The sequence below is a fragment of the Leuciscus leuciscus genome (assembly GCF_965113295.1).
Source record: "Leuciscus leuciscus genome assembly, chromosome: 3".
Taxonomy (NCBI): domain Eukaryota; kingdom Metazoa; phylum Chordata; class Actinopteri; order Cypriniformes; family Leuciscidae; genus Leuciscus; species Leuciscus leuciscus.
Genome location: NC_138727.1, coordinates 67,568,579 through 67,584,402, shown reverse-complemented (window position 1 = coordinate 67,584,402; position 15,824 = coordinate 67,568,579). Strand labels below are relative to the sequence as shown.

At 42.2% G+C, this 15,824-nt stretch overlaps 1 protein-coding gene and 1 long non-coding RNA gene across 3 annotated transcripts in view; one reads left to right on the top strand and one right to left on the bottom strand.

Moving 5' to 3' along the window:
* Positions 1 to 6,062, bottom strand: part of LOC309494167 (NACHT, LRR and PYD domains-containing protein 1 homolog) — a 57,586-nt gene extending 51,524 nt beyond the window's left edge. Inside the window, exons 1-3 of the mRNA XM_082163415.1 lie at positions 5,931 to 6,062; positions 5,181 to 5,360; positions 2,100 to 2,521 (exon numbers count right to left, since the gene is read on the bottom strand). Coding sequence (XP_082019541.1) covers positions 2,100 to 2,494 — 395 coding nt within the window. The 5' untranslated portion in view covers positions 2,495 to 2,521; positions 5,181 to 5,360; positions 5,931 to 6,062. The remainder of the gene's footprint in view (positions 1 to 2,099; positions 2,522 to 5,180; positions 5,361 to 5,930) is intronic.
* Positions 1 to 15,824, top strand: part of LOC309494180 — a 243,646-nt gene that overhangs the window by 8,181 nt on the left and 219,641 nt on the right. The gene's annotated exons all lie outside the window — the stretch shown is intronic.

Below are 15,824 nucleotides of genomic sequence, written 5' to 3'. Positions count from 1 at the left end.
CGAGCGAATAACTTTGGTGTGAGTCCGGCCGCAGCGGGACTTGAACACCGTCATTTTCCTAGGTGTGCTAGGACGACTTCGGGGCCTCGGGCTTTACCACAATCCTAGGTCGCGGGCCACGCATGGCGGGGCGGCGGCTGGATGAGCGGGAGCGCGGTCTCGCGCTTCGGGCCTGGCGGCGCTGCGAAGTGGCGGCAGTGGACGGTGGCTGGGGCTGTGAGCTCTGTGCAGACGGTTTCGCACTGCCTGCTGCAGAGCTGGAGCGCTTTGGAAGGAAGTGCTTCATAGCCTGTGACGCTTTCTGTACCTCTGCGAATCTCTCCGCAAAATCCTTGACGGAGGATCCAAAGAGGCCAGCGGGAGAAAGCGGGGCGTCGAGGAACGCGGTGCGCTCCCCTGTTTCTTGGACTCTGCCATTTCTGAGAGCGTCAGCCACAGGTGTTTCTCAGTCACAGTGAGAGAGGCCATACTCCGTCCAATGGCCTGCGCTGCGGACTTAGTGGCACGGAGAGCGAGGTCCGTGGCGCTTCTTAAGTCCGGCACGCAGTTCGCATCAGGTCCTTTCTCATCCAGCTTTCGGAGGAGATCGGCCTGGAAGATCTGTAACGTGGCCATGGTGTGCAGCGCTGACGCAGCTTGCCCGGCGGCGGAGAAAGCGCGGCGGAGCAGGCTTGACGTCGTGCGGCAAGCTTTAGAGGGTAGGGCCAGCTTAGCGCGCCGTCCAGCGGAGGGCGGACATAAGTGGGCCGCTATCGCCTCTTCGACCGGTGGCAGCAAAAGGTATCCCCTGTTCTTGGCATCGTCAACTGTAGAGAATGCCAAAGAAACAGCAGGACGCACTCTAGCTGAATAGGGGGCGTTCCAAGACTTAGCGACTTCTTCGTGTAGCTCAGGAAGAAAGGGCGCTGGTTTGGACGCAGGCGAAGCGCGCTCCCCAGGCAGGAACAAGCCATCCAGCCGGTTGTGAGCGGGCTGCTCGGGCGAAGACCACTCGAGGCCGAGGCTCGCCGCGGCCTGTGCGAGTATCCGCATGAGCTCCGTCTCGATGGACGCTCTCTTGCCTGACGATGTGCGGGAAGGGGGCGCGAGATCCTCAGAGCCCGCCCAATCCTCACTGCCTGACGCCAGGATAGAGCAGGAATCACCCTCTCCCAGCAGGGCTTCCTCGTCAGCGATGTTGACGGAAGCGACGGCAGACAGCGGCCGCTGTCCGTCAGGAAGAGAAGCTGACGAAGCCGGTGAAGCAGGCGGGCGAACCGGCGAGCTTTAGCGGCTGGGGGAAGGTTCCGGGACCCGCTGGGCACGGCGCTTTTTACGGCGCGACACCGCGGCGGGCGGGGGAGCAGTCTCGGTGAAGAAAGCCAGGCGAGTCCTCAGAGTCGCCATGGTCATCAGCTCGCAGTGAGGGCAGCCGCCGTCAGCGAGCGCGAGAACTGCATGTTCCTCACCCAGGCAGGAAACGCAAACAATGTGGCGGTCCCCGTCGCTGGGTGTGGCTCTGTACGAGCCGCAGGAAGGCATCTTGAGAAAGACGCTAGCTCTTTTAGAATGTGTGTCGCGGCGGCGACACACACACACACACAGAGTACAGAGTAATCAAAGTATATAAGCGCTGGAAAGCGCAGCAGGAAGGCAAGGAAGGCGGCGCGGCCAGCGACTTCAGTGACTCGTCCCGCTGAAGGTGCTCTCTCTCAGACGGCGCGGCTTCTTCTCCAGCTCCAGCGATGCGTGTCCTTCGCTTGAAGGATGAAAAATCAGATAATAGCTGCCTGCGAGCGGTATTTATAGGCCTAGACCACGCCCGTTTCGGCGGGACATGACGCAGCGGGCGTGAAGCACCCTCATTGGGTCTGGCGTCACACCAGGCCTCGCTCGATAGGCTGCTGCAGTTGCCGCAGAGCAGCCAATAGGTGCGCGAGCTGCCTCGCCTATGTCTGTATGCTGCCGCAACGCGTTTTGCATTATTACAAAATTAAGGATAATTTTTGGCTTCAATATCTCGCGGAAAAAGTATTTTCCCCTAGCGTAAGATATCTTACGCAGTACGAGAGACCTCTCGTAAGAGAACAGTTAATTTACCACAACAGGTTTACACTCACCTGAGGTCAAAGGTCACTGCTTCATCACTGGGGTCAGAGGTCACTGCTTTATCACTGGGGTCAAAGGTCACTGCTTCATCACTGGGGTCAGAGGTCACTGCTTTATCACTGGGGTCAGAAGTCACTGCTTTATCACTGGGGTCAGAGGTCACTGCTTCATCACTGGGGTCAGAGGTCAATGCTTCATCACTGGGGTCAGAGGTCACTGCTTCATCACTGGGGTCAGAGGTCACTGCTTTATCTCTGGGGTCAGAGGTCACTGCTTTATCACTGGGGTCAGAGGTCACTGCTTCATCACTGAATAAAGAAGGATCAGGCAATGGCATGTCACTCTTCACAGACACACAGCTGGGTTCTGGAGATGAAGATCTCTTCTTCGTCTCTCTTTTCTCCATAATGAGAAACTGACTTCAGATCTGCACCTGGAAACACGCAGAAAAAAATCATACAGAACATTTAGACTATCCCAGTAAGTACAGTAAAATCAAATCCCAATACTACACACACAATTACATTCTAGAGATTTTGGTGCTTCAGACTGTGTAGTTGCAGCAGATCAGATGATGAGGACTGGCTTGGAATTGGGTCTGCTGAGAGACAAGACGGTCTTAGGCCTCGTTTACACTGTCAGTGAAATGTGACCCAATTCCGATTTTTTGCTCATATGTGACACAGATCGGATGTTTTCTATGACAGTGTAAACAGGAAAAAAACGCATGCATTCGGATATTTCGAGATCGGTTTCAGGCCTCATTCACATGTGGAAATAAATCAGATATAAATCAGATATGTGCCAATGCCACTATCATGTAAACAGGCAGATCGGATTTTCTGAGGCATTAGGCTACGTCTCCGCGGTTTAATGATGAGAGAAACCCCGACGCGCATCTGCAAAGGGATGGATGGCCCGATGAAACGTTGTGTCGTCGTAGGAGAGGGAATGTGGACAGGGGCACGGGAAGTGTTTTCACAGGATTGTAAATGTAACGCAAATTTTTGTTCATTTACATTTATTCATTTTAAGCATTTAGTAATTTATTTGTAATAAACACTTTAAGTGGGCTATTTAAAAAGTGCTAGGACTATTTACATGTTCAATTATATTTTTTTAAAACATACGCGCTGAGTGTGACGTCATATTGTGTGTGCATAGAAAGAATTCGTCAGCAGCCGCTCAAAAAAAGAAGAAAAAAAAAACGTCCACAGCTGTTCTACTCCTGAGCGCAACTCCACTGTCAGTGTTGTGTAAGTACAGGCACTAGGCAGGTTTTTTGTGCTCATTTCTATTTCCTGTTGCTGTGAAGGCTCTTTATTGTATATGACAGTGTAAACAGCCCAGTAACCCCTTTATTCCAAGGCTTAATTTATGTCCCGTAGACCGGTCCGTTGCATTACGATTGAAAGCAGTATCAATAATGTCAAATATGTGATGTGCAGTCAAGTTCGGGTGTGTGTGTGTGTGCTGTTTTAACGAGTGTTCTCACCGATACGCTTGTGATTCGTGGAGTTTTGACGAGTTTTATAGACTTGATATTGTTTCTTATTCAAAAGTGGTGTTTGGCAACTTCCCAAATCGCAGAGCCAGCATCAAGCATATTTCGTGTTCATCCATCTGTGCAAGAGAATTTAACCCTTTAAGCATGCGCAATGTTTCAGATATTATGGCAAGTGTAAACACATGAATCGGATATGGGTCACAGTTTAAAGAACGTGTAAACAGACGGTCAAAAAAATCGGATATAGGCAACAAATCAGAATTGGGCATCAAGACCTGCAGTGTAAACGAGGCCTAATAGACTCACTAGGCTTTTCATGCAGTCAGTGTCACTGCCAGATTGTGCTAGGGGAGAAGGTGGAACAGACCAGGCGGGGTTAGATGCAGACGTCTCAACATTTGGGCTCTGAGTGCAAACCCTACGCTCTGTTGTATACAAACTGTGTGACTTTGCATAAGTTTGAGCTTTTCGTTCTTGCATATGTTCATCAAGCCTCTCTTGTATCTCACAGGCTGACCATTTTTCTGGTGATTTGAATTTGAAGACATTGGAAAAAGACTGATCTGGGCAATGCTTAATAAACATCACACTGATCTCATGACGTGGATCACAAACACGCCGACCTTGTCTCTCTAATCATTCCTTCACAACATCCATTGTCTTGTTCAGCCTAATCCAATACTCCATAGCATCTTCGGATGGCATCGGTAAAGTATTGTATAAATCGGCCAGGGGCATACTAGAGTGATAGTACTGAAGTGCAGTTTTAAAATGTCATAACTCAACTGTGGGCTTTTGCTGTGGTCAACAGATGTGTAATTGCGCAGTTTAATTCTCACTACATCACCTGCTTTCCCCATAAGCCTATCCAGGATTTCTTGTGACTGCTCATGAATTGGAATAGCACATTTCCTCAGGTTTAGAGACATGAGATTTTCACACTCTTGTACAGTGAGTTTGTCCGAGCCATCACCCCTAAATATAGGTGGCTCTTTTACATCTGATTGCATCACTAGTTTGACATTAGACAGTGACATCTCAGTTGGCTGTTCAGAATTACTGCCATGCGTTCTTCTATCAGATCGTAGCTGAGCAGTAATGGACTGACCCAATTTTTCTATTTCATTAATGACTGAACCCAAATCTGGGTATTTTGGTCAATTGGATTTGCCATGACACGATCTACATATCTTGTGGAAGTCAGAACGGGTGTATCAAATGCACTGCTAGTAGGCCCTTGTTTCCTTGGTTCAGAAGGTATTCTGAAAAGACCCCTTCCTCTACCAAGTTGGCTACTTTGGTCAAATGTCACATTGTCATCCACCTCATTTCACTGACACCCTCAGCCATGTTTCCCTATTGTATCAATCAATTCACTTCAACATTAGAGCAATAAACAAACAGAAATATTGTTCTGAACAGCATAAGCTAATGACAATAATCAATCAGCAATAAATTGGTTGAAAGTCTCAATGCTGTCTCAAACACAATGCTGTATTTTCAAAAAAAAAAAAAAAAAAAAACGGTCCACTTTGCTTCAAATAATATAGTTCTTTAGTCCTTGAAAAAAAAAACCCACCAATACCTAAAAGCAGTCACTGCAGCCTCCCACGGCGAACGAACAGGCGTCGATCTTCGGATGGATCCTTAAAAGGTCACGGCACCATTGTACCGAGTCCCACGGATGGGAATCCACTCTGTGTTGTGTTGATGGATTGAATAAAGAAGCTTCAACCCTCTTGCTGTTTAGCACAGTGTTTATTTTCTGCACAAATGAGAAATGTGTGGTAAACATGTATTTTGTAGCTCTCTGCAGTTAATAGCCTAGCACCATTTGATGGCTCGTTGAGCCACGAGATAACCTCCTCTCGGCTCGACTGGAAGTGAACTGAGCAAGCAGAGCGGAGCGCGCCAGTACAAGTAACGTTATATACTATTAAAGCGACAATGTACTTTAACAAATCTTGGAAATCATATACAACTTAACTCAGACAAGAAAATAATCCATACAATTATATCAAAGAAACAAAAATTACATTTAAATTCAACAGAAAAAAGGATGAATTTGAGTGAAAATAACAAATAAAATAACCTTGTTACACCATCAAAAATACATCAGTATGTCATAATCGATCTTCTCACTAAAGCTGATCATCTGTGAATCGACGCCTGGCCTACAGAAGACCGGAAGTGTTTAGTATTTACTTTACATGTTTCAATTTCCACCTTTGTATATTTCAGATTGTAAAGAATCCGTAAATTAATCTCAACTAAAAGCAGAATCCCTAGAGCTCCATATCATAATAATCCTGAAGATTAATTCCTGAAGACTTACCGTGATGTGATATTTATGCCAGTGTAAAATATCTTTTGGCTCTCTGTCACCCTGTTTGAGTTTGCATTCTGTGAGCTGTCTACACTTCCTGTCTGTGGTTTTCTGCTTCCTGTCTGCATCTTTGAAGGCAAACAGAAAACAGGCTAACGCAACCTGATCTCACAGAAATGCGTGAAATGTACACGACCCCTTAACCCCGATATGCGTGGTGGTGGCACGGAATGTGTTGAAATTACGTGTCGGCACCACGGAAACAACACCCATACAAAGTCAATGAGGCTCATTTGCCGTGGTGGACACACGGATTCCCTGGTTCAACAACGTCACACAGTGGGCGGTGGTAAATGTTGTTTTCTAGTTTACGAAACGTCCTCCTTTTATAATTTATTATAGTGAATTAGTTCAAATTTTTGTTGTCTAAATAATAGTCAATTGTTTGTGATATAACTATCAATTTATGGATGGAGTAGTTTTAAAGAATGGCCGAGGCTGTGTTAAATAGATTGTTTCCTTTACGTTATTAAACCCTCTACGATATTTTATTATTCTCAAGTGTATTTTCTGTCATCGCAGCGAATATTATTATTAATAATTATTCTTATGAATCAGAAGACTTTCAGTGGTTACCACGACAACGATACATCACGTTACGCACGACCGTAACGCACGCTTCTTACCCATAATCACTTTACCACTCATTTCACCCGCCAACTGACTACAGTAAGTATCTCAACCCAATCGGTGTTTGTTTGTTAAAAAGCATGCATAATCTTTGCTGTTATTTATTTAGTTGTAGCCCGATCTGTGTAGCGTTTCATCCCTGGAGATTAGGTTGAATTTGGTAGTGTTGAATTATCATTTACACGGCTAACTTTACCCGCCGAAGTAGTTAGCTAGCCGGCCAAGTGACAGCTGGCCCCGGGTCGGGACAGTTGGATTGTGGCACTGCCAGCTACCAAAATCAGTTTAAACTCATGTATTTGTGTTGTGAAGACAACAATAAACAACCTGTTGTTGCAGTGGTTAAAGTTTTATTCAAAGTGCAAAGTAAATGTCAGAAGTGTAACTAAGGGGAATTATCGCAATCAGGGATGGACTACAATAAAAAAGTGGACCTGGAGTCTTTCCAGAGGATTTGACTGCTAAATGTCAATGACCGTTCATACCTGATATTATTAATGCATAATTAAATAGATAGAATATCCTGTAACACTATGGTGCCATACTTTTGTAAGACTTTGCCCTTTTAGAAGACACTGAAATCATCATGAGATAATTGAGGGTAATTATTACTTTATTTGTTATTTGTGACATTGAGAAGAGAGAGCAGTGGATATTATGAGAAGCATTTTACGCAACAGGACAGAAGTCCACTGTTTCCATTATTTGTAGGCCTAAATAAAAATAGATTTGTGTATGTACTTGCTTGTTTCAAGTGAATGTGGTACAAATCTGACATTTGTACAGTCAGGATTGATTTGTATTGTACGCAGTGGTTGTAATTACAATGACTCTGTCCTAACAATTAAGAAATGCTCATTTACTACAAAGGCTATTCTAATAATCTTTTGCTTTTTCCTGTTTTACAGCTTTATTGCAACACTTTTTGATTTCACCAACACACACACATATACACACACACACACACACACACACACATATACACACACACACACACACACACACACACAAATCAAACCAACGGCACTTTTAAGAGCCCCTCTCTCTCTCTCTCTCTCTCTCTCTCTCACTCGTCTCTTTCAATCACTCTCTTTCTCTCTTTCTTCATTTTGTGTGTTTTTTTTTTATATTGTGTCTGTATTGTTTGTATTTGTATGTGATGTCCCTCAATTCTGACGTGAGGGTCTTTGATGATCCCAATGATGCCAGGATCAACATGGCAGCATTAATTAGTGATGCTTATCTCCATGATGCCAGGGTAAGGCTTGTCATGATAAGCAAATACCTAAGTCTGAAAATACTAATTGCTATTACTGTTTATAGATGTGATGAAAAGGGTTAGTTTTATGCAATCCCTTTTATGCAACTACTGAATAATGCTCAATTATAAGTGATGCTGATATAAGTGCTCTGCAAATATATAGGCTGCCATGGCCATAAAAAACCCTGCCTTTCCTCAAAGAAAAACGAGAAAAAGCACTAATCCACTGGTCACAGGCAGGCGTGAGAAACGTCGGGAAACACACTGCCCTGGATCAGGTTTGTTCTTTACTAAAACATGATTACTGTATCTAAGAATAAAGATAACTCATTAAATAGTGTTTTGGTGGTTACACCCGTATTATAAAATGAGAGTCAGATACCACTTTGACAAAATGGTGTTGCAATGTTTGTGAAAACATTTCTCACTAATATATAAGATAGTTTAAGAGCATGCGACTGATAATCCTTACTTGTGTTGTGTTTGAATACTTTTTGCTTAGTTTCCCTGCCTCCAGTCCTTATGGAATATTTTCATTTTGAAATGAATTGGTTTCAGGTTAAATTGATCAAAGGGTTAAGCAAAATGACTGTCTCTGCAGCTGCTTCTCAATCCAGAAGAAGGGATCCTGTGCATGAGGAAGGCTTTCAGATAGAAGATCAAGAGTTGGCAAGTCTTGGTGAGGATACTGAGTGTTACAGTAGTAACACTACACTACAGTTTTTCCAATTCCCACCATTTATTTAATCATAATCAAGCATTATGTTTTGTCGGTTCCATTACAGACTCACAGTATAACTGATATGTGCTTGTGTGAGTATAGACCTTTTAAGGACAAGTGAATGTATATTTTTGTTTTTTTAGAAACAAGACTCCAAGAGTTAAGGGACACCATAACTGCAGTCCAGGTTCCGGAGGGAACAGACAGAATGGTTTCTGCTTGGGAACAAAGGCAGCTTCTCACAGATGTGAGAATGAAAACATTTTGATGCAAAGCTCTCATCCGAGAGAGTATTCATCCAAAATTGTCACAGATGCTGTGCTGTAGAAGCTGTGATTAGGTGCCTGGACTGTGTACCACTGGACATGGAGTTCCTCTGTGCTACCTGTGACATGGAGGCCCACAAGAGAAATGTCTTCCATGACAGAGAGGCTGTGTTCCATGGATTTCTTGAGCCCATTCCCCCTACAACTGCTGTGGTGGTCAATGAAAATGGCCAGCCTCAGTTTTGTGAACAAAGTGTGTTAAAATTATTATTATATCAAATTGTCTCATACTTAAAGTGTAATTGCCCAAATGTTGTTGTAGATTGGCACATGTTTATATTTAACAGTGTTTCTAAATGGCTTAGACATTTTTTTCTAAAATGCTAATCTCATTCTAAGATTATTCTCAAAACTCTAAAGTGCAAGTGTGAAATTTAATAGCTGAATAACAAAAGTATGATTTTTTTGACAGTTCTGGCCAGCATATCTTTGACCAGCTAAGTCAACTGCGTATTAATAAATGTGCTTAAGCATTTACTTGTTTCTACATAGTGACAATTACAGTTGAAATAGTGGTGTGGCCAGTTTGGATTAATTGTTGTGTTTTAAAGCACTATTTTGAAAATGTGGTTAGCGTTTTGGGAAATGCATCTAAGGGACTGAGGAGAAGCTGTAAATACACCCTTCATAACTTCTTTCTGTTTTGCAGTATGTCAACTGCCTGTTCCTGCACCAAGGTCAATTTGTGAATGTACTCATGACCTCACAATCACTCCAGGGAAGCATATTTCTGTGGTATGTTGTTCTGAAAGCCCTCCTTTTTGTGCAAGTATTATTGTACTAGAACTTTACCACTGTGTGCAAAGTGTTGCCCAAATTCCATGTCAAATAGCTAATATATCATATATTTGTATCTCTGTATAGAAGGCAATCTGTTTCAATTAATTATTTTAGTCTTTACTACAGTATATTCACTTGTTCACAGGACGATACGATGTCTGCTTGCCTCGGAAATCCTGTTCATCATGCTCTGCAGAATGGACTCCCGAGGTGAAGGACCTGCTCGTTTATCGGTACTGGCCAGCTAGCACCAGCTGCCAGACCCTATACAAGTTTGATGTCTTCACCTCGTTTGAGCATATGAAGGTGACGGCACCAGCCATGTCCAGGCAGGCCTTCCTGAAAATGTTGGAGCACAGATCTGTTCAAGCTGGAAGGGTAAATCTGCCTGAATATCACTGAAACATATAACAAACAAAATTATATTACTGTATACCTAATATTTGATTGTGGGCATTGCTTCAAAAAATCCTAACCAATCATTTCTTAATATACAGACAGGTAGTATCTGTGCTGATACATTTCAGCGAAGCTTTTTTGAGTTTACCTTCTGTGAATACAAAGAAGAGGATATGTGCCAGGTCCATCATTTTGAGTGTCCAGCATGTTCTCCAGACAGGTTGGCTGTCTGCTCTGATGGGAACCGAAAGCATTACCGCTTCAGCAAGTCAAAAGGGTAGGTATAGGTATTTTTCAGAAGTTTATTTTAGACTTGTCTAACACATATAGTAGCTCTTTGGGTTGTCTTTGAGTGATCCTAACTTACATTTGAACAAATATTAAATGTAGTACTTGTGATTTTTATTACTGACGCATGTTATCTTATCATGGACAGGACTGAGGAGCCACCCATATACAGTATGAGGGCTTGTTCCTGGCCAAGGACGAGGAAGTTGCTACCTTTGTTGATCTTGTCAGAGGCGACATGAGAAGTGTATGAACATTAGATTTTTTTCTATAATAGTTGTTTATACAGATGTTTTAGTTTTGTGTTTTTATGTAACTTAAAATGTGTTATAAACTGACTTTATAGGCAAATGACAGTGCTGTTTGCGGTACTGCCAAGTTCACCGCTGGCAGAGAGATGTCAAAAAAGTCTGGTGCTCAGATAGATGAGGAGGGCATTCAAGTTGCAGTTTGCAGGTATGTATGTGTGTATGTGTTTATGTGTATGATTTTTGAGTCTGATATTTGAGTTTTAATGGCAATCCAAATCTTAAGGTCCTTGTACACTGAGTCCGAAATTTTCGCATGCGTTTTTTCGTATTCGTGATTCGGTGGCTCTGAATTGTCAAAACACCATTCAAACTGCTTGCTACGGATGCGAAAAACACAGAAAATCGAACATGATTCGATTTTTTTTTTATGACAGACGAAAGTTTCGGAGGGAGTCTAACCACTAGATTTTCTTCTGATTCATCAGACATGGGTTTCTCTTACGAGGACTGAACCATTACCGTGGAGAAATACTTCCTTCCCGATGTTTCTTCAAAGAGAAATGTCAAAGAAGGCAAACCTTCTTCTGTATGGATGTTACATGCAGGTAATCCTCATTGTCATATTGCAAATCCAACTCCATGATTAACATGTCTTGTTTCTCAGCTTTACAGTGATTTTAGTCATTTTAGATTTCAATTAAAAATGCATCTTTGTTACACTCACATGATGCTGCTCCTGCTTTTTAGGCACTGGCCCTACCTTAACAAAGTAGCAGAGGGTTTACCAGAGCTTCTGCCATTAACAGAAATGAGGCCATTCCTGAGCGTCATGCATGCCAAAGCCCATACAGCAAAATACGAGGTACATGCAATAACTTTAAGTCTGGTATGGCTGTAGCTATAGGGAAATAATGGGTTGGATAATAGAGCGTGCTGCGTGTTATCTTTTCAGCTGCTTGATCAAATTTGTAGGACAGGGATTTTGTTTTTCCCTGCAAAATAAAAAGCTTGTGTCATGAGATGTTTTAGAGATAATTGTATGCATTAATGTAGATATAACATTCAAGCAATCTTCAATGCAAAGGATTATTTTTACATTTGTGCATGTTATGCCTGATTGGATGATGTTATATCAAAATTTCTGAAGCACTGCTACATAACGCTTCTCACTCTGTGTTGCAGGTGAGATGGGGTGGCAGAAGCCAGGATGGAGCAGGAAACACAGTAGGAGAGGAAGTGGAGCAGCCAGGGCCGTTTCAAGATATTTGGGGGCCCTAGGCAAAAGAGTGAAGTGAGGTCCCAAGTCCTCCCTCAGGAAAATTGTTTAAATTCAGATGGGATTTCTTGAATTCTGGTGCATTTTAAGAGTCATGAATTACTCTGTAGTACGCTACACAAAGTGTTTAAGAAATGTAAGCAAAGCACCTAATAAAGCAACAAAAAAAAAAAAAAGAAAAAAAAAGTGAATAGCCATACGTTTATTGTTATTCTCATAGCATATCATGAAAGTGAAGTGTGGAGGATTCGATATTTACTTTACAGGAAAAGAACTTCACTTCCCATAATGCCACAGACAGTAACGTCATACGCAAAACTACCTGTTGCGTACGGTAGCCTACAAAGTGTTGAGATGTGTTGATGGAGAAGAACAAAAGGACAAACGAGAAGGAAAAAGGGCATTTTTCTCCAGATGGAATAGAAACATCACCAACGGAAATTGATAGCCTGCGTACACCTAAAATGTAACCGGACTTGATGGATTATTTTGTTTGGATCTAACTGCATGGGATGGGAGTCATAGGACCAGCTCATTTTGTTTGGAATTGACAAAGTTTTTACCGGTGACCGCAACCGCGGGCAGACAGCCGTCAAGAGTAGTGACAACACTTCTCTAGCTTTTGCCTTTATACATGGCAAAACATCTCATGCGATCGTAATCTGGGCTCGTGCATCAAGAGGATTTGGCTCAAAGGAAGTTTTCGAACGCTGTAGCTACAACAGTGAAGGGGCGAGAAGTTGTCTAGTGTGTATTTTATGCTTAAATTCTGCAAACAGAACAAAGTTGTGTATGACTATTAGTTGAACTTTTTCACCCTCTAACAACGCTCACATACCGTTGTGTGAAAACACGTCAGACAGTTGTATTTGGAGATAATAATGGTTTACTTGCCGCTGTGTCTTTGGCGTTTTTCTTCTTTCTTTCTCTGTCTTTTGGAAAATCCTGAAGGGTATGAGCGCTTCATGATGACATTTTTAAATTTAAATGCCCGCGTAGCGCTGTTACTGACAGCTAGTGGGGGACCTGATGGGGGGTGCGCGACGGTGGATGTCACTTCAACATTACAGTGATTAGGGCACTCATAGTGTTTGTCGTTGCATAGGAGGAATCCCTCTAGTTTGGGGGGCCCCTCTCACGGAGCAGTACTGGAGAGTGATTGCGCTGTCTCACTGTGATGGTTTGTTTACAGTGGTTGATACTGTTTGACGAGGGCAGATACACAACCTAAACGACCGTGCGGCCATCGGGGGCCCCCTTCAGCTGGGGGCCCTAGGCAGCTGCCTACCTTGCCTACCCCATTGCGACGGCTCTGGGAGCAGCTGTGGTATTATTGTCAGTATTTTAACTGTGGCTACAAAGAGTCTTAATAGAAACCATAACACCAAAAGGTACTTATTTGTCATCTAAGTAACAAGCCTGGTGTGAGGGATAAAGTACATCCTTTATGTATGAGTTAAAATAAAAAATTGGCAGTTCAGTTGTTTTCAGCAATTCAAAATGCATGCATGCGTAAGGGGTCCCAAATTCCTAGGATAATACAGTACACGTTTTCTGTTAAACCACAACCACAAGATCTATGGTGTGTAGGTAATATTTGTATGGAATGGAGACCAAAATTGAATTGTATTATTTTCTTTATAGGTGAACAGCTTTCTCTCCAGGGCAGCACTTGTCACAAAATACATGACAAAGGCTGGTTGGTGTTACACTTACACTTCACGCTGTCATAGCCTAAATAAATAATAATAAATTGTGTTTTTACAGGGAATTACAGGGGGTTTCTCTTATTGCCTTTTGGATGTGAAATCTTGTGGGTGCATTATTGTTTTTATTAGGAAGAGTGAACATGCTAACGCGACAGGCCATGGGTTGGAACAGAAGGAAGAGGGACAACCTTCATCAAGTGTTAGCCCACAGATATGTCAAAGTAAGTCTAAATTATAATTGAGATCCTAAGCACTGCCCCTTTCCCTCAATACACCAACTACAGCTAGATCTGAAACTATTTGTTGATTAATTGTTTAATCATGTTACAGAAAATAAATATGCGACTATTTTGAAAATAATCATGTTTTATTAATTTTAAGTAACTGAGGGGAGGGTAGTGCTTAGGATTGGTCAGTTATCTTCTAAGATTGTAACCTCACTGTTGTACAGACATTTTTCTCTTGTAACAGACTTTTACTTGTAACAGAGTATTTGTCCAGCAAATTATCAGTACTTTTACTTAAGTAAATGATCTGAAAATGTCATCCACCACTGACATCATTTGAAAGTATTTGGACACCTAATTGCATCTCTTAGACTAAATGCTGATGCTTGTAGACTAATGACTCTGGTCAAAACACTCAAATAGTCTGTTTGTTGCTTGGCTGCGGTACATACATATGTGCAGTATTGTTATTATACTAAATTTCTAAAAAAATATATATAAAAAAGTTGAGGTCGGGGCCTCAAGTCAAGTCAAGTCAAGTCAAGTCAAGTCAAGTTTATTTGTATAGCGCTTTTCACAATACAGATTGCATCAAAGCAGCTTCACAGTATTAAATTAAAATAATACAACAAAGTTTGCTCCAAGAGGAATTTATTGATTGACAAAATTCAATCAAATATCCCCAAAATATCCCCAACTGAGCAAGCCAAAGGCAACAGTGGCAAGGAACCGAAAAACTCCATCAAGTGACCTAATGGTGTCCTAAAACTCCATCAGGTGCCTTAATGGAGAAAAAAAAACCTTGGGAGAACCCAGGCTCAGTCGGGGGCCAGTTCTCCTCTGGCATTGGATAGAGGCCGGATTGTAGTTTGAACTGTAGGATTATATGAATGCCTGGCTGAAGAGATGCGACTTTAATCTAGTTTTAAACTGGGAGAGCGAGTCTGAGCAACGAACAGTATCAGGAAGACTATTCCAGAGTTTTGGAGCCAAATGTGAAAATGCTCTCCCTCCTTTGGTGGTTCTGGATATCCTAGGTATGACCAAAAGCCTTGAATTTAGTGATCTTAAAGAGCGCGATGGATTATAGGGCGATAGAAGATCCGTTAAATAGACTGGAGCTAAGCCGTTTAGGGCTTTATAAGTCAGTAGCAATACCTTGTAATTAATACGGAACTTTATAGGTAACCAATGCAGTGATGATAAAATCGGTGTTATATGATCATATTTTCTTGATCTCGTAAGAACTCTAGCGGCAGCATTTTGGACTAACTGTAGCTTGTTTATTGAGGATGCAGGACAACCAGCTAATAAAGCATTACAGTAATCCAGTCTCGAGGTCATGAATGCATGAACTAACTTTTCTGCATCAGAAACTGATAGCATATTACGTAGCTTAGCAATGTTTCTAAGGTGGAAAAAGGCTGTTTTTGTAACATGAAATATGATTTTCAAAAGACAGGTTGCAATCGAGTATAACACCCAGGTCTTTTACTGTAGAGGATAAAGTAACAGGACATCCTATGATGTTAAAGTTGTATTGTGCGAGGTTTTGTTGGCGGTTTTTTGAACCGATAAGTATTACCTCTGTCTTGTCTGGATTTAATAAAAGAAAATTACGCGTCATCCAATCTTTTATATCTTTAACACACTCTGTCAATTTGGAAAATGTAGCGTTTTCATCCGGCCGTGATGAAATATATATTTGAGTGTCATCAGCATAACAATGGAAACTAATTCCATGTTTCCTTATAATATTTCCAAGTGGCATCATATATATTGAGAATAACAGAGGGCCTAATACAGATCCCTGCGGCACTCCATAGTTTACTGGAGTTATGATCGATTTTTCTCCATTTAAATAGACAAAATGGTAGCGGTCAGATAGGTATGATTTGAACCAGCTTAGTGCTTGTCCTTGAACACCAGTATAATTTTGTAGTCGATCTAAGAGTATTGTGTGATCTATAGTATC